Below are 24267 nucleotides of genomic sequence, written 5' to 3'. Positions count from 1 at the left end.
TGGTGATAATAATCACGGCTCTTCGTGGGGGGCGCTGGGGGGCGGTGGGGGGGGGGTCCCGGCGGGGTGCATGCGTCGTGGTGGTGGTGGGGGGGGCACTATCCGTGAGGCCGCGCAGCAGATAGGAGCTGGCAAAGACCATTACTACGCTCTCCCGCTAAGACCAAGAACGCGTTGCGTTGTGCCACTTGCCACGCAGCCTTTCGCTGTTGTGCTCTATTAGGTTTTGCGGGGCGGGGTTCTGTTTTCGGGTTCTACCGCGCATGATGTCCGACGTTTCGCCCACGCGTGCTAAGAGCTTCTTCAGTTGGCATCAAATGGGGTACAACACGCGACACAACCTGCGACCACCGAAGAGAGCTATTTTTGCCGCCATGCATTCATCTGTGTACGAGTCAGACGTGAACAAAACAAAACACACTCAAAATTATAGACATCATATCGCGGGGCAAGGTACCGAAGTCAGTCTTCGGGAGTGCGCGTCGCTCAGAAGGGATGAGAGCAGATGGACGAGACTGGTAACGGAACGGCAGCCAAATGAGTTCACGCCCAATTAAGGAAGAACGCCCGTAGGAGCTGAGCGATGAGACCAACTCACGCGCACGAGCGAGATGGATTGTGTTGCATCGCCGCTAGAGCGTGAGTGATGATGTGTCGGTAGGGGGGGAGGAGGGGGTGGTGCTTTCATCCAGCAGTGGAACGATCAATGCCACTGCAGCTGCCGCCGCCGACGACGCTGCTGAATACGAGGGTGACCAGAATTAAACAACCGCACCGAGGTTCGGCATTCGCGTGCAGCGGCGCGAGCCAGGCAATTGCAGGACTGCGCCTTAATCTAAAAACGCCGACGATTTCTCATTAACGGAGCCTCCCTGTGCGCCCCGAGCACAACACGGAGCCCGGGAGTGTGTGCAGCCGGAGACGCAACCGCCCGCTTCTGCTGCTGCTGCTGCGCTCCGTGCCTGCGAGGCGGTGCGAGGCATCATCCCCAAGGATGAAAGCACCACCCGCACGTGGTTGTACACGGAGATCATTGCAGCGGACGCGGTGGTCATTAAAGGGTGTATTTTTTTTCCACTGCGCTGATTCCACCATCCCCCCCACCGCCCGCCAATCCGACTCTAAAGGAGCTCCTGGAGGGAGAAACGCGCTTGCTTGCAAGTTCTGCTTAATTGCTACCCCAGGGGTGTAGCAGCAGCAGCAGCGGCAGCGGCGGCACGGCCTATCACGCAGGAGTTAACGCCGAGCGACTGAAGGCGATGTGGTGGAATTTAGACGAACTCGCACTGCGAGAGTCTTGCGTCGAGAATAGCCTGCCGCGTGCGCCAGCCGACAACCCTTCTTGGTGCGCATTGTGCAGGAGGACGATGATTTCTCGCCGTCACTCACGCGTTGCGGCAGAGTGAGCGCCTCCAAACCGGACGGTTTTGCGAGTTGACACCCCCGCTCGGGAGTTGACTCAGCGGCCCAGCAGCAGATAAAAGTCAAACGCGATTGTCCCCATGGATACACTCGCCCCTGCCACAGGAACGTGTAATTTCCACCACTGGCTTGGGGCTGTAAACGGGAGATGAGCGCCACATCAAAGTTGTCCATCCCGAGCACGGTTGGATACGTGCGGTGTGACAGACGTTCAACATACATAAATAAATGCTCATTTGAGCAGGAAATCACTTTGACATCAATTGACCTTGTTACGCGTGAATAAACATTAAATATTTTAATTCGATCTGTATAAATCCCCGGGAGAATAAAGGGTATCTTCATACAGTTCGCCATTGTTTGTATCAAAACTTTCCCACGGTATCAGTTTACACCTCCGATTAGCACGGTTGGATACATACGGTGCGAAAGAAGTGCAACACACATACATATTTTCACGATCCCGTAAAAGCACACGTCTTTATTCCCACTGTATCTGTTCACATGTTCATGCACAGAAAACAGATTTTTTTAGGCCTCTACACATATATCCACTGCTGGATGAATGTCTCCCCATACTGTTTTCAAGAGTTTTTTGTATTTGTCAACGTTTCTTTAGAGCTGTGAAAGTGAGAACCCCCTTGCTCATGTTCACAGTGCGCTTTGTACGACACTCACGCTTTGTACCCAACACTCAGGCGCTGTCCTGAACCAAATGACGCGCAACCATTGACTTGGGTGAGGGAAGTATTGAGATGACAGTGATGTCAACTCGTAACGAGGCGCCGTACATGGCATTCGCTCGCTCTCGAAGACGGAGAGCAACTCAGGGCCGCGATAAAACCACAGGAAAGCGAGGGAAAGATTCCCCCTCCAAGCTCTGTGGTCCTCTATTTATATATGAAGGTGTTATCGGCCATGCAATGAGGACATCGTCACACTGCGTGCGAGGGGGCAACACTCTATCCCGCACCGATGGAACATACGGGAGTCCACATTTCCTCGACGCCACACGGGAAAGGAGTTTCACAACATGTGTGACCCCCCCCCCCCCTCCACAATGTTGGATTACAAGCCACGTGCAAAGCCACCACCGCCTGGATGTTTGGTAAAATGTTTGTGAATGGGTGTTTTTCTTCGTGTGGGAGGACACCCAGAGCACCTGCAGAAAACACCACCAAGCCACAAACGAGGGGGTGACACTCGGCACTGCCAGCTCTCGACCACTTCGCAGCCCCATGAACACAACACCGAGCAAGCCACGGCGGTGTCTACCCATATCGATGTTAACCAGGCTCCAAAATCCCTGCTTGTCTTACCAAATTGGGAGTATGAACGGTGATTTGGTGACAACGCATCGAAGCAGGAGTGCAGGTTTAGTCGAGGGGCACAACGCACCTCTGCAGGGACTGCTGTTGGTGGGTTTTTTTGCACAAACCACAAGCTTTTTTATTTTCATTAATTTTGATGTTTTACCTACGTGACTTTACCGAAAAAACCTAAGAATATGATTCCTTGCAGTCACGAAAGCTTCAAATCTAGAAATAAACCACAAGCTGTCTTCTTCTTGGTTCTTTCGGTAAAGCCACGTAGAAGGGACATAATAAAATAATAAAACATAATAAAATCATTCTCACGACGTTTCGGCCTTCTACGTGACTTTACCGAAAGAACCAAGAAGATGAATCCCTGCAGTCACGAAAGCTTTAAATCGAAATTCACAAGCTGTCTGCTTGTTTTCACGTTCTTGTGTGTAGTTTGAAACTCATTGTCTTTCTGACCAATACTATTTTTTTGTCGTTATGATGGCGTTTGTTTCATTATTTACAAAATGTATTAGTTTTTTTAATATATATAAACCGTTTTCGTACGAGTAGCTGCAATATCAAAAAGCAGCAAGGGTCTTCTTTAATGTCAGCTTTACGATAGCAATGCTCCCTGAAATGATAATACTATACATCTCATACTTTGAATGCTTAATTTAAAAAAATGTCCTGCTTCAAGGACACACGGAGCCTCATAAGGGTAGCGAATACATAATCGTGCACCTCTTCACTTTGATTCAAACTCAATTTTGATACTTATGTGAAATCAAACTTACTAATTTCCATAAAATAGCAGAAACACAATAATAATTACGTTTTGTTTATGTTGAGTATCAGTATTTGTCACATACGCGATGGAACGGGCTGGTTTCTCTGAACCGGGTTGTTCAATATTAATGGATGTTGTTGGTATATGCAACTGTGTTAGCAAGAACTCATCTCCTACGACTCCAAAGAATATCTGTCCTCCATTATTCTGTCTGCAGCAGCAGACAGGTAGATTGCTCTTCATTTTCCATTTTTCTCAGAAAATAACTCACGAACAAAATAAAATATTGTTTATTTTAATAGGCTCACTGAGCTATAAGGCTCTTTTGTCAGAAGCGACCTGGTCACAAATAATAACTCAACGAAGTTTTTTCAGTTTCATTTATTTGGTATAACCCTGTGAGCCATGCTGCTCTTGACTCGGGTGCAACAAAACAAGAACATGAACAAGAAACATGTTAAAGTGACTACACGCAACAGAAAAAGTCTTCCAGAAAAAAACACCGTATTTCAACGCTGTGTGCAAAAATCCCAGTGGGATGCAAGTCAAACAATAAGTGGCTTATCACGTGGAAAATTATCGTAGCCAGATACTCTAAGCCCATGTTTCTAAATGTGGCGAGAATACCCGGAGGACCCGGAAAAAAAATCCACGCGACCACGGGGAGAACATGCAAACTCCAAATATACAGCAGGCGTCAGCGTCAGGATCGAAACCACGACCTTCTGTAAACCAGGCGAGGTAGTCTACATCTTGTCACCACGGCACTCCGTCACGAGGAGAGAACTCGTTGCTCTGCAATGGAAAATAAGAGGCAGCTGTCCTTTTCATACTCTTATCATCATGTAACAAAATACCTAGATAATATATATTGTGAGGTTTCGTTTTTTTTTATAAATTCTCGAGGATAAAAAAAAATGTTCTGGTGAAATAATTACAAAAACAGAAGCAAAAATGTAAAATTTTCAGAAAATATTTAATGAACCGTGTCACTCTTCCGTATTCATTACTCCCACAGAAATCCCGTGTAGCCAGTTACCCAGCTAGTTTCGGTGGCAATGGCCCGCAGCCACGAACAACAGAGTTAGTGTTGGGGTGGAGAGGAGCCCAGGCAGCAGCCAGCCAGGAAATTCGAGGCATTGAATTTTTTTTTATATATAGTAGTATGATAAATGCCACAATGTGGACTTCACATGTTATGAATTCAACAGTAATTAAACTTTTTTCCTGTACAAAATCAAACAGTTTAACGAGGTTTTCAACATCTTATGTAGCTTAAATAATTATTCCATTTGTCATGCTATATATTTATTAAACATTTTTGTTGTTAGATTTTTTCACTGAATGACACGAAAAAATAGATATTTAATACGTGCGAGAAGCTTGTTGAGATTAAACACAATAAACAGTAATACATTACGACGTTGGAGTTTTCTGCCAAACTCATCTAGTGTGTCAGCGAAATATGTTTTTCTCTCTCAATCCATTGTATGACTTTGAAATAAGGCTCCCGTCATGCACCGGGATATTTTAAATGGTACAGGGGATAAGCAAAATCGCGTGACGTCATTTATGGACGGCCCCAAAGAGAAAAAATGTTTTAGTCCGATCTTAAAAGCACCGGTTGTCACGCCTGAGCGGACTTCGATTGTCAGAGAGCATTCCAGACCGACTTGGTGCTGCACATGTCCCACGCCGAGTGGATTTCACATGCCAAGCAGGCGGTGTCTCACAATCCGCTCAAATGTTATTCCGAAGCTCGTCACAGTGCAAGCAATCCCCAAGTATTTTACTTACAATCTCAACACATTCACCAGTCCCGTCGTCATGTTTTATGAACCAGTACCTTGAGGCAGGATTCTCTGCGTGACCCTGCACGAGGAATGTAAAGCCTGCATCTCAACAGTTATCACCGTTCACTTGTACCCAATCTTGAATAACTGTTCTTATCTACACAGTATATAGCACTGCTATTTAACTATCACAGTGCAAGCTTTGGCAAACCTTTTGAATAATGTGTATATCCAGTAGGCATGTGACTTTGCCGTGATTTGTAGCAAGACAGAACGTTTATTATACATTCATTGAATCGTGCTTGTGAGATATGAATATCCAATAGTTATGGACATTTCGATTTTAAGCTTTCGTGACTGCATGGATTCATCTTCTTGGTTCTTTCGGTAAAGTCACGTAGAAGGGAAGTAATAAAATAATACAAATAAAACATAATAAAACAATTCTCACGACGTTTCGGCTACAACGCAAGCAGCCGTCTTCAGGTGAAGAATGAGACACTGCCAAGCTAGGAGCTTATATATAAGCTGAGTTGGAGGTGGAAGAAGAAGAGAGCCTTAACAAAAGAATGTGCATATCAGGAGGAATTTAGCATATTCATGGGAAATGCGTAGGAGGTGGGCGGGGGGGTTTCAAAGTCATATTATGCCCATGCATTATGCAGGATCAGCAGCACCAAAGGGAGGGGGGGGGGTAGCATTAACAAAGGCAGGGCATGTTAATAGTATGTAGAAGCAATGAAACATGTGAATGGGAAAACGGTGGCAGGAGATCCGCAGCGGAGCAAATAATGCATTCCCTGTGGAGAACACAAGATACACAGTTAATGCCAGTAAGTGGACTGCGGTCTGAAAGTCACCATACACGTGAACAACAATCAGTTAAGATCCGAAGTGGTTTATTACGTCTTTCCAATGATTGCTGAGCCAGAATCCATCTTCTCGGTTGAAATTGTCTCTGTGTTTGTATATGTGGATCGCCTCATGAACGAATCTCTCATGGTAGCCAGATGGCTTGCAAAGAACCTCTGTCTTGGAGAAGTCAATGTCATGTGAACCCACTGAATTGTAACAGTGATCTGCCACGGCTGAGGTGTTTGTCCTACCGTGTTTCAGGTCAGCTTTATGTTCACGGATGCGGTCCGAGACATGTCGTTTGGTTTCTCCAATGTAACTGCTACCACAGAGGCAACTTAGTTTGTAGACGCCAGGGTACTGTATGTCTTCCGTCTGTAAAAGACGTGGTTCCAGACATACAGTACCCTGGCGTCTACAAACTAAGTTGCCTCTGTGGTAGCAGTTACATTGGAGAAACCAAACGACATGTCGCGGACCGCATCCGTGAACATAAAGCTGACCTGAAACACGGTAGGACAAACACATCAGCCGTGGCAGATCACTGTTACAATTCAGTGGGTTCACATGACATTGACTTCTCCAAGACAGAGGTTCTCTGCAAGCCATCTGGCTACCATGAGAGATTCGTTCATGAGGCGATCCACATATACAAACACAAGAGACAATTTCAACCGAGAAGATGGATTCTGGCTCAGCAATCATTGGAAGGACGTAATAAACCACTTCGGATCTTAACTGATTGTTGTTCACGTTTATGGTGACTTTCAGACCGCAGTCCACTCACTGGCATTAACTGTGTATCTTGTGTTCTCCACAGGGAATGCATTATTTGCTCCGCTGCGGATCTCCTGCCACCGTTTTCCCATTCACATGTTTCATTGCTTCTACATACTATTAACATGCCCTCCCTTTGTTAATGCTACCCCCCTCCCTTTGGTGCTGCTGATCCTGCATAATGCATGGGCATAATATGACTTTGAAACCCCCCCGCCCACCTCCTACGCATTTCCCATGAATATGCTAAATTCCTCTTGATATGCACATTCTTTTGTTAAGGCTCTCTTCTTCTTCCACCTCCAACTCAGCTTATATATAAGCTCCTAGCTTGGCAGTGTCTCATTCTTCACCTGAAGACGGCTGCTTGCGTTGTAGCTGAAACGTCGTGAGAATTGTTTTATTATGTTTTATTTTTATTTTTATTATTTTATTAATTTCCTTCTACGTGACTTTACCGAAAGAACCAAGAAGATGAGTTATGGACATGTTGTGATAATTGTTAAAATTGGCCTAATGGCTCAAACAAAAAATAAAAATGTGCGATCAAGCAAACATACAAACAACGGTATGAAAACGAGACACAAAATAAATCGATATTTTAATGTAATAACAATCCTGAATAATATTTTTTATATATATACACAGATCTTTATGAACATGTATTACCTGGATAAACCCAGGGTATCAAGTGACACGGACACTGAGTGCTGGGTGGATCACGCAGCCATGCACAATCGTGCATGCGTCGTTGAGTCTGGCGCCCGATTTACTTTGCTGTTGAACCTTTAACAACACAGAATCCTTGCAGGGCATGCATAGGTAGTGGGTGAACACAGTTTTTGGTGGCACTGAAATCGTGAATTTTATAAAGGAAATCTGATCTAAGCATATTACGTAATAACTTTTAAATTTCGATTTAAAGCTTTCGTGACTGCAGGGATTCATCTTCTTGGTTCTTTCGGTAAAGTCACGTAGAAGGGAAGTAATAAAATAATAAAAATAAAACATAATAAAATAATTCTCACGACGTTTCGGCCACAACGCAAGCAGCCGTTCACCTGAGGACGGCTGCTTGCGTTGTGGCCGAAACGTCGTGAGAATTATTTTATTATGTTTTATTTGTATTATTTTATTACTTCCCTTCTACGTGACTTTACCGAAAGAACCAAGAAGGGGTAATAACTTTGTTTTTACATATATTGATGGTAATAAACGTCGCCACTGGCAGAGCAGGTGGTAGACTGCCACGTGTCCCCAAGGGCACGGGAGTTACCAGCGGTACCAGCCTGGCGCGTGCTGCTGCTTCTGGTGATGTGTGGTGACCTTGCACCCCCCTCGTTTCTGGACGTCAATTAGAGGCGGATCTAGCAACCTCTCAGGGGTGTTGACATTTTCAGGTTTTTAATTAGGGCCGTACATTGGACAAAACAAACGTTCCATGTCTTTTCCATGGTAAATATCCATACAATTCCAATGTTCTGGGAAGAGGGGAGTTGGACAATGGCTCCATCGCCACCCACGACCACCCCCCACCTCCCCCCTTGGATTTCCCCCCCCCCACCTCGACATCATTGTCTAGGCCAGGGGTCAGCAACCTGCGGTTGCGGAGCCGCATGCGGCTCTTTAAGGACTTCTTCGTGACGTTCATCATGAAGGACCGTCTCGTAATTCACGTGCATTGCGGCTCTTGAGTTTTTTAAAACCGAATGAAAAAACAAAAATGCTCTTCTCGTTATTTTACGGTAGTTTTTTTGAGTCGTTCCCCCACACCTCCGATTTTCATGGTTAGCTACATACGGCGCGAAAGAAGTTCAATTTACACACATTTTGGTTGCCGACTCCTGGGATAAACAAATTTTAATTGGACGGATTCACCTTGCGCCACGCTGTCGAATCCGGCTTGGAGAAGTTTTACTGCATTAGCTGCATATCACCTGCACGGGAACTGATTAGTTACAATTTATTTCAATCATATGCACATCAGTTCTCATGTACCATTTAAGCAGACTGAACGAACACGATTGTATAAATGATTCAACTACTTAAACCAGGACAAATTTTAAATAATATGGTAAAACGAGATAAGAAAAACGATAAATTCATGACAATTCATTCATTGCTGGGGGTTGTAAATCATTGCCAGCCTGATACGATACCTATTCACTGGGCTCTCTAGTCTTCCACTACACAAACCCACACTGGCCAGAACGGTGAAGTATGGTCAATGAATCTCAATCAATTATCGAAATCGCTTGGAGAGGCCGTCATCGGCAGCAGATTGACAAAGGACTGCACATTGCAAGTCTGCGGTGCGTGCAGTGATGTTCGTTTTCCCGAGGTTTCCATCAGTACGTGGGACACTGAGAAGCATTCTGAAGCAGGCACGTGCAGCTGTGCACAGTTGCGTCGCATGCGGGTGTGCGGGCAGTGTAGCTGCACCAGGGGACCCATGGGCTTCGAAAATGGAGAGGCAAATCTGGACAGAGGGCTCCATCTCGTCCCTGGCACCGGGGACTCGTGCCAACCACGCCACCGCTGCTCACCGTGAGCATATTTGGTACAATGCTGGCGCGAATCTCACTCGAATTATGTCACGCATCCAATTTGGAGATTTATATTTAGTGCAATCATGCAGCAGTGGCCGCACCAAACCCATGAAAAAAATAGTTTGTTCAGGTGCCCCTTCAATGCATCGAAAATCCCCACAGAGTCTCACAATTACCTGCAGAGTCCCGACTGTTTACCTTCGCAAGCCGCTAGGGCTGAATTTAGAGCACGCCGCTCATATAACAGGGAATGGTGTTTCCCTCCAATGGATGGACAGTGTTATTTTAAGCAGCTCTCGCCTGAATTTTAAAACCTATTTAATAACATTGATCGAAACGAGTTGAAACCACTTCGTGGGACATTGAGTTGGCACGCGTTGTTCTAACCTCGGACACGGCTGCAGTAAGCACGATGGCTGTTCCACTTTCCAGCCTGGCAGAGACGCCAGGCGAATGGATCTTACTGGCGTTTCACATTCTTCTCTCGGCGGCCATCGGCATCGGGAACGTCGTTCTAGTTTTGGCAATCGTCAGCTCCAAGAAGCTACTGAGAAGGAACAACTTCCTCTACACGCTGAGCATTACGCTCAGCGACTTGATCGTCGGCCTGGGCTGGTGCTACAACGGGACCTTCATGGTGATCGAGAGCATCCAGGGGGGTTACGACCCCTCCGGACTATTCCCAATGTTCCACGGCATCTCGCTGCTGACCCTCATGGCGGCCATGGTGGACAGGTATTACGCCGTGCAGTACCCGTTCGACTACACGAAAAACATGACTCGGACCAAAGTGATCTGCATCATCCTCTCCATGTGGTTTCTGTCGATCGTCACCAACGTGATCAAAACCGAGATCCCTCGCACCTCCGTGGAGATATTCCACGCCTACTGCTCGCTGCTCGGGAACTTGATCCTCATCGCGATCATGGGCCCACTCAACCTTCGCCTCTACTACATCACCAAACGGCAGCTGGGCAAAGAGCCGGCCACGGAGGGCGAGTCCAAGAAGCGCTCGGCCCAGCTGATCATCGCCACGTCCGTGATGTTCCTGGCGCTGTGGACACCGAGCATCATCCACTGCGGCACGTGCAGCTACTTTAAGATATGCTACAATGCGAGCCACAATGCCATCCACCCGTTCTTTATCCTCCGGGTCATGAACACGCTCACCACCCCCGTCGTGTTCCTGTGCGGGAGCCCCATGACGAGGGCATCTCTGAGAGATGTTTGGAGAAAGCTGTGCTGCAAGAGGTGAGCGTTGTCCACCTTCCCCCCCCCCTCCCTCTCTGTGTACGCGTGCATGCAGGGGCCCTTTTGCAAATATACTGCTGGACGAGGGTTTCCGACCGCGCCGTGTGGAGGGTTAAATTTGACGAACGGACATTGCCACGCCGGTCAGTGTGGGTTGGTGGAGGAAAAAAAACAAGCATAACACCTGTTGTGCACGAGCATTAGCAAGGTTTGACCCTGCTCAGCTTTGACTAGATTGGGCACCTCCTGGGTGATTTGGTCATAGGTTGTGGAACGTACAGGAATTAAGATTACCATTCTTGATTGAATTGTCTTGTGCATGATACGATACAGAAATTGACATTTTAGCAAGTTATACATAATATCACGAACAGTCCATGTGATCACTTGAGATCGTAAGTTATGTTTCTATTTCAGTAATTGTCGATGCTCTGTGTTGTTGTTGTTTTTTTCATTATCATCTAGCAACAAGGTGGAGTCGGAGTTTAAAACGACTGCTTCATACATTGAAACGAAATGAGCATGCGGCAGCATCCCTGCAATAATCACCAACCCATGTCAGTTTCCGTGGCTAAAGATGTTCACGTAACGTCCATACATTAATGTTGCCACGAGCACTAACATTTCGCTATTCTGTCCTATCGTAATGCAATGTACGATAATAATTGCTTACAATAATGAAGGCAACATTTTACTGTGCTTTGTTAACGCGCTGCTGGATGAAGGCCTCCCCAAACTGTGTCAGTCGTGCGGATTGTTTGACCATACTCAGCCGGACTGGAGGGCCCAGGATTGGTTCAGGTATCACTCGCCACGATATCACTCACAGCCGGTGCTAAACGTGGCCAGGAATCGAACGCAGGTCACTGAGTTCCTACTGCAGTGTGCTGACCACTGTGCCACCACTCCACCCCCCCTCAAATATACCAGACATTGTGCAAAATGTCACTGATAACATCATCAAACTGCAAATGTTGGCTTTGTGTCTTGTTGTGTACATTTATTGGAGCAAAACTAAATATCGTAATCTCAATATGTGTAAACTGAGTTCCCAGTGTTCTATTCTTGCACACTTTTATTTTCACGTTCGGTACATTCCCCATGATGATCATTGTATTCAAGAGAGGCAACTGAATATAATATTAACCCATTGCAAGTTCACATTTTTGGGAAATAATTCTAAAGAAAGTTGATGGAGAAGAAGATGACAGATATGTAAATGTGTCCACACAAATAAATACATTTCTCTCTAAATGGTGATTATGTATATTGCTCCCTGCTTAAGTGTGTTAACTCGACAAAATAAAAAAACATTGAATAAATCGTGTTCTGGGTCAAGGGAGACTGTGGTACCATCAGGTGAAAAAAAAAGTGTGTGATGTTTTCATGTTTTGTTGAACTAAAATAATGTACTGCGCATTAGTAATTGCAAAGGTAAAGGCACAGACCCTGCAAGTGCCTGCATGTGCCACTGCTGGCACAAGGGCATCCACTAGAGGCCGCTATAGAGAGCCCCTCTGGAGGGTATGTGGCCTACTCTCCAACTCTGGCCAGACTTCTTGAATTCGGTGGGGAGTACCCACACTACTTTTGGTAATTTAGTGTAAATGCATTTAGAGTTTGAATGAATAAAAACTCTTAAAATGTAACGAGAATCTTACGGAGATCGTGAGTATTCTACACTATGGGAACCTCATTTGCCAGTAAAAATATGATCATTGGTTTTTACCCTTCTATCTGGCAACAAAACTGACACCTTTTTACAAGGAGTTATGTTTGCATAGACCGCAATACCTGCAGTCATAATACAAACAAAAGAATATAACTCTGATAATGTGCACTGTCCTTGAAGTTGATTGGTCCACACCCGAGACAGCTCGGGTGTGGATTATGACTGCAGGTATTGCGGTCTATGCAAACATGACTCCTTGTAAAAAGATGTCAGTTTTGTTGCCAGATAGAACGGTAAAAAAACAATTATCGTGAGTATTGTTTGCATTTAGTGTATACTACTGATGCATATGTAATATCATTTACATGTTGAAATATTGGATTTGTTTTATTTGAGTCTTGCATTACTCGGCAGCTGCTGCATGTCTGGTATTTTTTTCCAGAACGACGCCACTAAGAAACGTAAATATCCGGCTTAACAAGATGAAAATTACACGGTCATGAGTGTTTTACAATCATCAGTGCAAAAAAACAACAAACTCACGATTACTCAATCACTTGAAAAAAACGAATAACACACAAACAATTATTACACAACCGTGAATTAAAAAAGAAATGACACGCACAATTGCTCTGCAACGAGTACCAAAAAACCCCCCCCCAACAATTACCATTATCACGAAAATCGTACGCACAACGAATGACGGCGTCGCGATAGTTACACGACCTTCAGTGTGGCGAGTGACAACACTCGATTACTCCTGCAATTATCAGCGCGAACATATTGGCCGCGGTGGTGACAACCACTGGGGATTTACACGAGCCGGCGTTGAGCTCATCACCGCCGAGCAGAGGCGGAGAGAGAGAGAGGGAGAGAGAGAAAATGATCTCGGATACTTTACGTGGCACACTCGACTGAATTTACAAAAGCCACGTTGCCATCGGAACAGACGAGTGTTGGGCTATAGACATCAAGGCTCGGCTGTACAAAGGTTAACCTCCCAGGGGCTCATCTTCTTGGTTCTTTCGGTAAAGTCACGTGACTTTACCGAAAGAACCAAGAAGATGAATCCCTGCAGTCACGAAAGCTTTAAATCGAAATTTAACTCACAGGAGATGTACAATGGTGTGGACATGCATCCCAGGGCGTGCTCTGGACCACCGTTGACTGGTGCCACTCTTTGGCGCGGAGCAATCGCGTCTGGCAGCAGCGTGTGGCAGTGAGCACTCTACCTGGAATCAAGAGACGAATGTAAAATCTGTAGTCGTACACCTCGCCCTTCCCCCCTCCCTTTGTCCATACGATGCCGAATGAGGGCCTTCCCGCGTCAGGCATGGTCTTGGACGTTATTTGACCATACTTCACCACGCTGGCCAACGCGAATTGGTGAAGGCAGGGAGCACTGAAGTTCAGCAGCAGTTGTCGCCAACCTGCAGTGACCAGCATGTTGGAATATGGTAAAATCACCCCCGAGGCAATGCATGGCATGTGGAGGCCCTCATCCAGCTGTGGACTGATGTCTGTAAACTATTATTATTACGGAGTGCTTCTATGAATCTGAACTTTGAAAGTATTTAGTCGGTGTACAATCAATACCTGCTAGGACATGGTTCAGAAACATTTTTTATTGACAAAACATGACACTGGGAGACAGAATGAGGAACGCATGGATTGGAGAGCATACACAGTTTTTAACGACATCATTGATACTGCTAAGAGAAGTAAGTGGGCTTGTTGCACGTGGCACATCGCAATAAGGGTTGACGGCCGACGGCTAAGAAGTGGCTGCCATGGAATGGAACGTATCTGACAATTCACGTCCACGGAGGAGATGGAGCGATGAAATCGGCTCGTGTGCAGGTGCTGGGCGGCTTGTTATATAGCGGTGGTTCGAGTCCCGCTCACGGCCAACACCCAGTGACGATTATCTGAACCAGTCCTGGGCCTCCTCTAGGTCGACTCGGCCTCAAATGAGTACCTGGGTGCGGTGTGTAAACATCGCCACTGGGGAGACAAAGGCGGTCGGGCGTGGTGCTGGCCACCCGCTCCCTCGTGTACCGTTCCGGCCTTCATAGGTGCTACTTGCTAACAGCACTTGCCCCTACAGTCTGCTAAGGCTACACGGGGGATCTTTGTTCTACCGCAGAACCGTGAGGTTGAGGAAAGCACCGAGAGCCCCACCAAGGCCGACGTTAATTTCCTGCTAAAATTAAATCCGGCACACACCTGTGTATTTGCATTTTTCTACCGTGAGACCGCCTGCATGCAAAAGGGAAAGTGCCAATTATACAGGTAGGCTCTCTGCAGCGATGAAAAAAAAAACCCGCTTCAACTCAGAGGGACACCGGTGGTGGCTATGGCACGAGAATAATTCGCGAATATCAAGCAAGCAAGCGGTCATTAAAATAAGTCGCCCGAGCACACGAGAGTGGATGTGAAGTCCAACAGAGGGTTATCTCCACCAGAGGGAGTGCATGTTTGCGTATAAAAATACACACATCTCCACGAGTGGGAGTGGTGTGTCACGCCCAGGCATCAAGCTTATTTTATCACAATGCTCGCACCGAGTCAGGCACTTGTGTTTCGTGGCGGGAGTCACGACGCTTTCCTTGCTGCACGTAATTTCATCTCACGACGGAGAGCCCCGCGATCCTGCCGTGGCGTGCAATGGTGATCACACTGGACCTGCAACCCAGAGGTCGCCGGTTCAGTCTCTCGGCGTGGCAGTTTGAAAAATGGTGGATGCTTATTTTAAACAACAACAACAACAACGATCCCCTCGATCCCACCCAGAAGTATAAATGGGTACACCACAGTTTGGCCGAGTGTGGGGTAAGGCAAAATGTGAGTGCTCCCACCTCTGCAAAGATGGCTGGGAAGCGTGGAAGAGTAGGCCAAAGTCCCTCTAGTGCTCCCTCTTGTGTCGGTCAAAGGGTTATTTGACCGCGGTTCACCACACTGGGCAATGCGGGTTGGTGAACGGGGTGCCGAGACATGGTTCAGACATCACTCCCCACGGATGGGATGATATAGTCTTGACCAGGAATTGAACCAAAGTCGCCAAATGTAAAGCAATACCTCCATTAAAATAAAACAGATTTGCACTAACCTTATGGTATAAAGTCAATGACTAAAAACTGACTGGAAAGGTATATTTATATGAAGCGATCAGCAACGGGATCTCTTTAGTGCCTTAGCTGCAGGTTCCACAGAAACACGCACACACAGGTCAGAAGCAGCACTTGTTTCGTGGACAACAGAATATGAAAGCGTTTCTTCTCCAAGCACTGTCTCGCCTCAAAGAGGAACAAGCGAACACACCAACTCTAGATTTGAAGCTTTCGTGACTGCAAGGATTCATACTCTTTGTTTTTTTCGGTGAAGTCACGTAGGTAAAAAATAAAGTAAAATAAATGAAAACAACGCCGTGATTTAATTTAGTTGTTTTCATTTATTTAATTTTATTTTTTACCTACGTGACTTTACCGAAAAAACCAAAGAGTAAGCGAACACATCATTGTGATTTAGGAGAGTGTTGGTCAATAATCTGCGAGGGTTTATAATAAAGAGAGCTGAAGCATCATCCTGAATGGAGATAATAGTTGACATGCTTTACGACAAACATGAGCACGGTAGTGAAATGATGTTGCAAAGCGTGGCCACGAAGATGTGGCTAAACATCTTGGTCAGGGCTTTTAAAACGTTGTCAACTCAAGAAACCCCATTCACAGCTGATGAAAGAAAATTCAACCTCCCCCTGCTCCATAAAATTAATATTTAAATCCCAGGGGGTGGGTGAGAGGGATTTGAATTCACCATGTTGCTGAACGATAAAACTAGACAATGTTATTTACCAGGTACAGCCCACTGAGCTGTATAGCTATTTTTCAGAAGCGACCTGGCCACAAATGACATCTCAACGAAGTGGCTTATCACGTGGAAATGTATAGCAGCCAAATAATCTAAACGCATGTTTCTAAATGTGGAGGTAAAACCGGAGAAACATCCACGCGACCACAGGGAGAACATGCAAACTCCAAATATACACGCGTCGGGATTGGGATAAACCCCACGATCTCCTGTGAACCAGGCGAGGTAGCTAACATCTCGCAACCGTGGCACCCCAAGATGTTATAGCCTTTGACATTTCAGAGGACTGAGCATGAGTAATTATTATAAACGACGGATTGTTTAACCAGTCTCATACCATAAACTATTAAAAACCATGCATATTTTTTTTTTACTTTAGGCTTGGTGTGATTTTTAGGAGTTAAAAGATACTTCCCGTTGAAATGTGTTCAAATGTTTTAAATGTCACAGTAGTCATATTGTGTGTAACATTAATTGTACATGATCATCAGCCACGAGCAATCCACTGTTGGATGTAGGCCTTCCCAAACCGAGTCGGTCACGGGGGTGATTTTACCATACTTCACCACGCTGCCCAGTGCATGTTGGTGAAGGGGAATGCCCAGGACCGGCTCAGCTATCACTCCCCACTCCGACGTTAGCCGTGGCTGGGAATCGAACTCGGATTGCCAGGGATCATGGCACGGTGAAATAATTGCTGTGCCACCGTTCCACACCTGTAAATAAAAAAAAACACGAAACGAACATGCTGAGTTTTCGTTGACTTCTTTGGAAGGGGGGATGCTGTAATAGAACACTGGACTTGACATTCGGTTGGATCTCCCGGCGTGGCAGTTAAAACAATGGGGTACGTTTATTAATTCTAGATTTGAAGCTTTCGTGACTGCAAGGATTCATACTCTTAGTTTTTTCGGTAAAGTCACGTAGGTAAAAAATGAAATTCAAATTAATAAAAATAAAATAATAAAAATCACGACGTTTCGGAGGCAACACAAGTCTCTGTCATCAGGTGGGACCGTCACAGCCAGATTTGCTGTATCAAGTGAGTGCTGTATCAAGTGAAGCCTCTGTCATCAGGTGGGACCGTCACAGCCAGATTTGCTGTATCAAGTGAGTGCTGTATCAAGCAAATCTGGCTGTGACGGTCCCATCTGATGACGGAGACTTGTGTTGCCTCCGAAACGTCGTGATTTTTATTATTTTATTTTTTATTAATTTTAATTTCATTTTTTACCTACGTGACTTCACCGAAAAAACTATGAGTATAAGTTTATTAAATTGCCCCACCTCTGTCCACCGGGCAGTAAGTGTTCACCATCGTTAGTCTATCGGCAGGCCCCGTGTGACGGGATAAAGGATTGGCACTCCCGCCGCTTTCAAGTCATCTGGCCCGTGTGGAAGAGTAGGCCAAATTACCATCGAGCGGTGCTTGCTGGAGCTCCCGACAGTTGGAGGCCCTTCTGCCCAGCAGTGACGTGAGCTATCAATTGCAGGGCTGCACCTTTACCATTACCTTCGGCAGGTTCATGCAGCTTGCAATAACAAGCAATTACACATATCTGATGGGAGGTGAGCTCAAAGATCCCTGCTACACAGAGAGTATTATCCTCTTCCAAAGGGCTCTGCGAATGCTCTTGGGCATTTGGAGTGCGCTTGTTCATGTCATTAGCATTACTTTACCGCGACGCAGAGGAACGCGGGGAATAGAATATTCCAAATCCGGTAAACGGAAGTATTTTAAGTCCGTCTCGGCTGAATTCTATCACCTATTTAACAACATTGATTGGGACCGGCTGCGATCATAATCCTTCACTAATTTCGTGCTCATCCAGTTTCGGATTTGGAGTGCGTTTCGTGAAGAACAAAATAAAATGATCGTGCCACTATATACAGTGGCCAAGGATCCGGGCGATTGGATTTTGATCATATTCCACATTAGCTTGGCATTGTCTTCGACCATCGCCAACTCCCTCTTGATTCTGGCCATCGTGAGCTCGGCGAAGCTCCGGAAGAGGAACAACTTCCTCTACACGCTGAGCATCACCATCACGGACCTAATCGTCGGATGCGGCTGGTTCTACAACGGGACCTACCTGGTGCTGGAGAGCCTCTCCGGCGGATATGACGCCCCAGGACTTTTCCCAATGTTCCACGGCATCTCGCTGCTGACACTGATGGCAGCCATGGTGGACAGGTACTACGCCGTGCAGTACCCGTTCGACTACACGAAGAACATGACTCGGACCAAAGTGCTGGTCATCATCACCGCCACATGGCTCTTGTCCGTCGCCAACACTGTGATCAAAACGGAGATCCCGAAATGGGCCGTGTTCATTTATCACTCTTACTGCTCGCTGCTCGGTAGTATCGTGCTGGTGTTCGTGATGGCCTGCCTCAACGTGCACCTTTACCTGGTGACCAAGCGGCAGCTCAGTCGCGAGAAACAAACCGACGGCGAGGCCAAGAGGTCGTCGCACCTGATTATCATCACGTCCGTGATGTTCATATTTCTCTGGACGCCCAGCCTCATGTACTGCGGCTTCTGCTTTTACATGGGACTGTGCTACGGCATCCCTTACAATGCCGTCCAGCCTTACAACATCCTTCGGGTCATCAACACGCTCACGACGCCCATCGTATTCCTGTGTGGAAGTCCGCTGACGAGGGCTTCGCTCAAGAATATTTGGGATCGTGTGACCTGCAAAAGGTACGACTGTGTGCACCTTTCATCGCAAGGGATGTCCTCGCTGTGCCACCGCGGTGTCCGTGGCTCAGCTTGTTTTTAAATCCTTTATATTAAGTTCACTTGCTTGCTTGCTTGCGCGCTTACGACCGTGCAAATCTTTCGGTCGTTTTTTAACCCACTTCCCGTGATCCAATCGAGCTGACATTTTGCACACAGACTCGTTGTGAGTGACAATTTATTTTCGTGAAAATATTTTTCCAAAATTTTACACTCTTTAGAATTTTTTTTTTATATTTAATTACCATTTGCTTAATGGTGGCAGGCAATGATCTGACCCATAGGTGGCAGCCATCTCAAGCCAGAGGACGAGAGGACTCTAGCCGCCACGCATATAAAGGATTTATATTGAAAAACTTTGTTTTTACGGGTTAATTTTTATTCTCGCGTGTAATCAGGGCTGCTTTTTCAGTCACGCCTAAAAAGGCTGCTGAACAGAAGTCCGGATTCCCAGACGTGTAAGAAGTTCGCCTGTGATATGATTGGAAATTAAGGCTGAAATCTCCACTGAAAGTTAGTTGTGATAAACTTGCCAGTCAGGCACTTGAACCCACTGCCTATTACCGTGTTTTCCAGACTATCATGTGCACTTCCCCCCTCCCCCCCCTGTACTTTAATGGAAAAGTTGTGGGTGCCTCTAAATATGCGGTAGTTATATTAGAAGTTTTTTTGGGGTTATGCGATCTAACCCAAATAGAATAATTTCTCTATTACGAATTATATCGGTCACGAAAGCCTACCGTGTTAAAAGGCGGTAGTTGTGCGTACGACCAAGTGAATATCACGTTGCTGACACCGGGCACGAGTTTAGGGTGCGTCTTACTCTACGAGGTGTCTTGTAATGAAACACACACTGAGCAGTAAGTCAACAACAACAACAAATATCCAAGTGATGTCCAGCCCAAATGCGCATTGAGGTGGTATTTATCATTGAGTCAGTGGTGGAAAGTGCATATTCCTATGGCCAGGGGCGTGTCGATCCATAGGACAACCACTGTTGACTTAAACCCATAAAGTCTTACTCTGGCACACAATGGCTTTGTGTTTTTGTGATGGCGTACAGTGTGAATACTCTTAGATCTGCCAACCAAAATATAGAGTTTACTTGAACATGTACCTACATTTTTTCCGGCGTCTCTTGCTTTTATATTACATTTGCACTGTATTTTTTTTTATCCGCGTGTGTTTCGTTTATGACCACTAGATACCTAATTTGTTACTTGTGCAATGTTCCTTAAGGACCATGTGTTTGTTCCCTGCAACACTGACGTTTCGTCTACGTTTTGCCTACGTTACAATGTTGTTGTGCCGACGCACCACGGATCTCTCCAAATAGCTGAGCAACTATACTCTGTGGTTCTTTCGGTAAAGTCACGTAGGTAGAAAAATAAAATAAAACAGAAAATAATACCTACGTGACTTTACCCAAAAAACCAAAGAGTATGGATTCCTGCAGTCACGAAAGCTTCAATCAAGCTGAGCAACTGGCGAAACGAGACCATCCGTGGAGCAACTAAATTTAAACCGCAACTGGAAGTGTACACAAGAATGCCAATTGTCTCATAAAAAAAATAGACACCGACTGATTGAATTGGCATGAACGATACATGCAGGACATGGCTGCTTATATGTGCCTTCAATACCCGACCGTTACAGCATGCTGCGTCTAATGTAAACGATGATTTATTTTCTAGTGCCAAAGTGGAGCCAGATGACATCAATTCACCCGTTGTGTACGTGAACCACTGAAGACACCACGACCGTAGCCTCTGGCTACCTTCGGATCGTGACACTCAGATATCGGGGGAGCTGCACTTCAAGGAAGATGAATGTAATTCGTTGATATGAGCATGGTGAGGAAACAATGGTATGGACTTTATATACGAATATTATTACGAGTAAAAGATAGAGAATATTTGCTGAAAGAGCACTTTGAAAAGAGTGTATAATTAAACAGTTATCACTCATTAACCCAGCTCGGTTGTGTAATTTCCATGTTCAACTGTAGTGCACATGGTAAATGTATTTAAGTGCAAAAAAATAATCCATTAACCAAAGTACATTCAGAATTTACACCATAACTGAGGGGCGTCTTGGGAACAAACAAGTTGACAACCCACACGTGTTTTTGAAAGATAACTGAGGCGACCTTCATTGTAACATTTTACAATCCAGACGTAATAATTATTTTTACTGGTAAGAACCTCCTGGTTACACCAGCCCACAGGGGATTATTGTGTCCGTCCGTCCGTCGTGCATCCAAAAATGAAAGGGGTGGGGCTGGGTGGAGAGGGGAGGGTGGGGAGGGGCTGGGTGGGAAGGGGAGGGTGGGGAGGGGCTGGGTGGGGAGGGTGGGGCTGGGTGGGGGTGGGAGGGGTGGGGCTGGGTGGGGAGGGGCTGGTCACCCCGTGGTGCCCTTATAAAACTCAACGTTTAACCTACTCACGCCGGCTTGTGCCCGCCCTCACAGTCGGCCATATTTGCGGAATACACCACGCCGCCGTTGACCCTGGCCATTGACCGAGCAACCCAACGTTCCTACCAGCTCCCTCTGTAGGAATGTGTTTTGTACCTTCTCCTGATAGGTCAGTGTTCTTCACGTATTTTTATAGGGGGGGCACTTTCGAGGATAAGAACGATGTGTGAGGGCAGCCACACATTTGAAACCACTGGGTTTCCACGTGTTGTGTCCTGACGAGGACGGCACGTCAGAGGCCGCACGAAAGGCCACCAGGGGCCGCCTGATGTCCAATAGCACTGCTGTAGATGTTCATATGATGGATGTGTAATAAAGGACTCGATCCTGGTTCTGTCTCCGTCGTCCTTTATTCGGGTTCTTACACTTTTCCCGCACGGCCCTCGCTCAGAGCTCTCCCCTTGGCAGCTCCGTAGCTGCCCTCGCTCCCGTAGCCTCCACACCTCTGCAGCTCCGCTGCAGACCCCCTGTGCAGTCCTCCGGCTGCCCTCACTGCAGCTCCATCGCTGCCCTCACTGCAGCTCCACCGGTGCTCGTCGTTCCTCCGTGCTTGGTCACCGCTGGCCGACGGTGCCAAGGCTTACCCTCCGTGTATGTGGCGATCTCGCCACTGCTCGACCTCCGCCCTGCGTGGCCTCACTCTAACTCTGTCTACCACACTCTCCCGTCTCTTCCGGTATCTTTCCCTTAAGACCTCACCCCTCTCTCCCACGTGACCTAACTCCTCCCCCCATGACGTCATATCCGCGAAGCCGTTTACGCCCGCATTACACCACCCTCCCCCGTAGAGAAAATCCAGCCGACCTCGGCTGAACAATAACAAGACAAGTAATGCGAGCGAACACAACAATCACACATTCAAGGATAACGAAGCATACAATAAATATAACAACAAGAACAACACAACAGTAAAATTTAACGAAATGTAAGGGACTTTGAGCGCGTTCGGGTCGCCGGTCCGTCCCGGACGGGCGGCAGCCCTCCTGCAGACCGGGAACGTGACGGGGTTTTAGGAGCTACAGGATGAAGTCCTCCTGTCGCTATTGGAGGCCCGTCAACGTCCCGGTCATGTGTCCCTGAAGGCCCAGCGTCGGGGGTGCGTTGCGATCGTGTCTGCGACGGGGTCGGAAGGGCGGCGGGGCTCGGAGTCCCCGCAGCCGTGGTAGGCACACCCCGAGCAGTCTCCTGTCTCCAGCAATGTCACGGCCGGCTTGTCTGTCCTGGAGGATCCTTCCGTGGCACGTCCGCTGACGAGGCCTCCTGTTGGGGCGGACCTGGGACGCGGACCCAGCAGTCCCTGGCGTAATGGCCTTTACGGCCGCAGCGGAAGCAATCGATGTTGTTACGCCGCGCCGCAGGCACCCTGCCCCAACGCTCCCGTGGCGGTGGCGCAGATCGCGGCCCCGGCGTAGTGCGGGCCGACCACTGAGCAGAGGCGGCTGTCAGCTCCTGCGGGCCCCCCCCCCGTCAGGAACGTACACCGCCTTCTTGGGATCCCAACCCGCGGCACCTCCCTCGACGATGGGCCCCCCCGTCCACGCCGTGACTTGCTTCCAACGGCGCAGGTTGAACTGGGCATCAAGACATTTAGCGGCCGCCCGGGACGTAAGCTTTTCGTGGCCACACACCGGCATAGGAATCCCCAAATCCCGGGACAGCTCGAGCATCTTACCCAAGATGAGAGGTTCGAGCAGGTCAGGCTCCATCTCCGGGTATGCAGCCATGGCCAACTCCAATACCGCACCCCTGTATGCCACCGGCGACTCCTCGGGTGCTCGCTGACGTTGAACAAACCGGCGATGAGCGTCATCCAGTGGCTCATATGCATCTGCCACCTCGTCGAAAACTCCTCTCAATGTTTTCTTCTTCTCCGCCTTGATGGAGCGGAAGAATCTCACCGACTCGTCATCGAGAAGAGTCGGTAAAACCTCCAACGCCTCAGCGTCCGTCCACCTCGCTGAGCGTACCGCCGCCAGAAATCTGCAGGCGAAAGCACTCCAATCGCCCCCGATGGAGAATTCTTTGACGGTCGTGAGATGACGACTGCAACTCCTTGTTGCACCGTCCTCCTCCCATGACTCACCAGGCGGCATATTCAAAATGGCGTCGCATCGCCGCGTGTTCAAGATGGCGGCCTCTCGCCGCGGAGAGTGCAAGATGGCGGCTTCCCGCCGTTCTTCTCCTGCCACGCCCAAGATGGCGTCTTCTTGCCGCGTGGTCAATGGCGCCGACAGCGGAGGCAAGGCAGCGACCTGCGGACCTCCATCGGCTCGCCCCAATGCCGTCCTCGGCGTGACGAGCTCGCACAATTGCACGAGCACGATTTTCAGCGTCTCCAGCTGCGCCGCCATCTGCCTCCATCGCCAATCCGCGTCCACAGGTGCAGACGGGTCCACCGACGCGGCGACCTCTTCGACTCCCGGACCCGCACTTGTTCCCGCACGGATCTCCGCCTCCATCGCAGGTAGGTCGACCGCCCGAGGAAGGTCGTCGTCGTCGGATGTTGTAGCAGACGATGGCGCAGGAATATTCTTTCTTCTGAGCTGTTTTGACATGCCGTTTCACTTCTGACACCAGTGTAATAAGGGACTCGATCCTGGTTCTGTCTCCGTCGTCCTTTATTCGGGTTCTTACACTTTTCCCGCACGGCCCTCGCTCAGAGCTCTCCCCTTGGCAGCTCCGTAGCTGCCCTCGCTCCCGTAGCCTCCACACCTCTGCAGCTCCGCTGCAGACCCCCTGTGCAGTCCTCCGGCTGCCCTCACTGC

The 24267-nt window shown here is 47.6% G+C and overlaps 1 protein-coding gene across 1 annotated transcript; it reads left to right on the top strand.

Moving 5' to 3' along the window:
• Positions 1-9902: 9902 nt before the first annotated feature.
• On the top strand, positions 9903-10745 carry LOC144932955 (rhodopsin, GQ-coupled-like). The gene has a single exon (XM_078857355.1). It carries the CDS (start codon positions 9903-9905, stop codon positions 10743-10745), a length of 843 nt encoding a protein of 280 aa, XP_078713481.1.
• The last annotated feature ends 13522 nt before the right edge of the window (positions 10746-24267 follow it).

This window comes from Lampetra fluviatilis, chromosome 6 (genome assembly GCF_964198595.1).
Source record: "Lampetra fluviatilis chromosome 6, kcLamFluv1.1, whole genome shotgun sequence".
Lineage (NCBI taxonomy): Eukaryota > Metazoa > Chordata > Hyperoartia > Petromyzontiformes > Petromyzontidae > Lampetra > Lampetra fluviatilis.
Note: the sequence above shows the minus strand (reverse complement) of the source record. Positions and strands in the feature narration are given on the sequence as shown.

Coding starts and splice junctions, on each gene's coding strand:
- LOC144932955 (XM_078857355.1), top strand. CDS start 9,903: ATGGCTGTTCCACTTTCCAGCCTGGCAGAGACGCCAGGCGAATGGATC.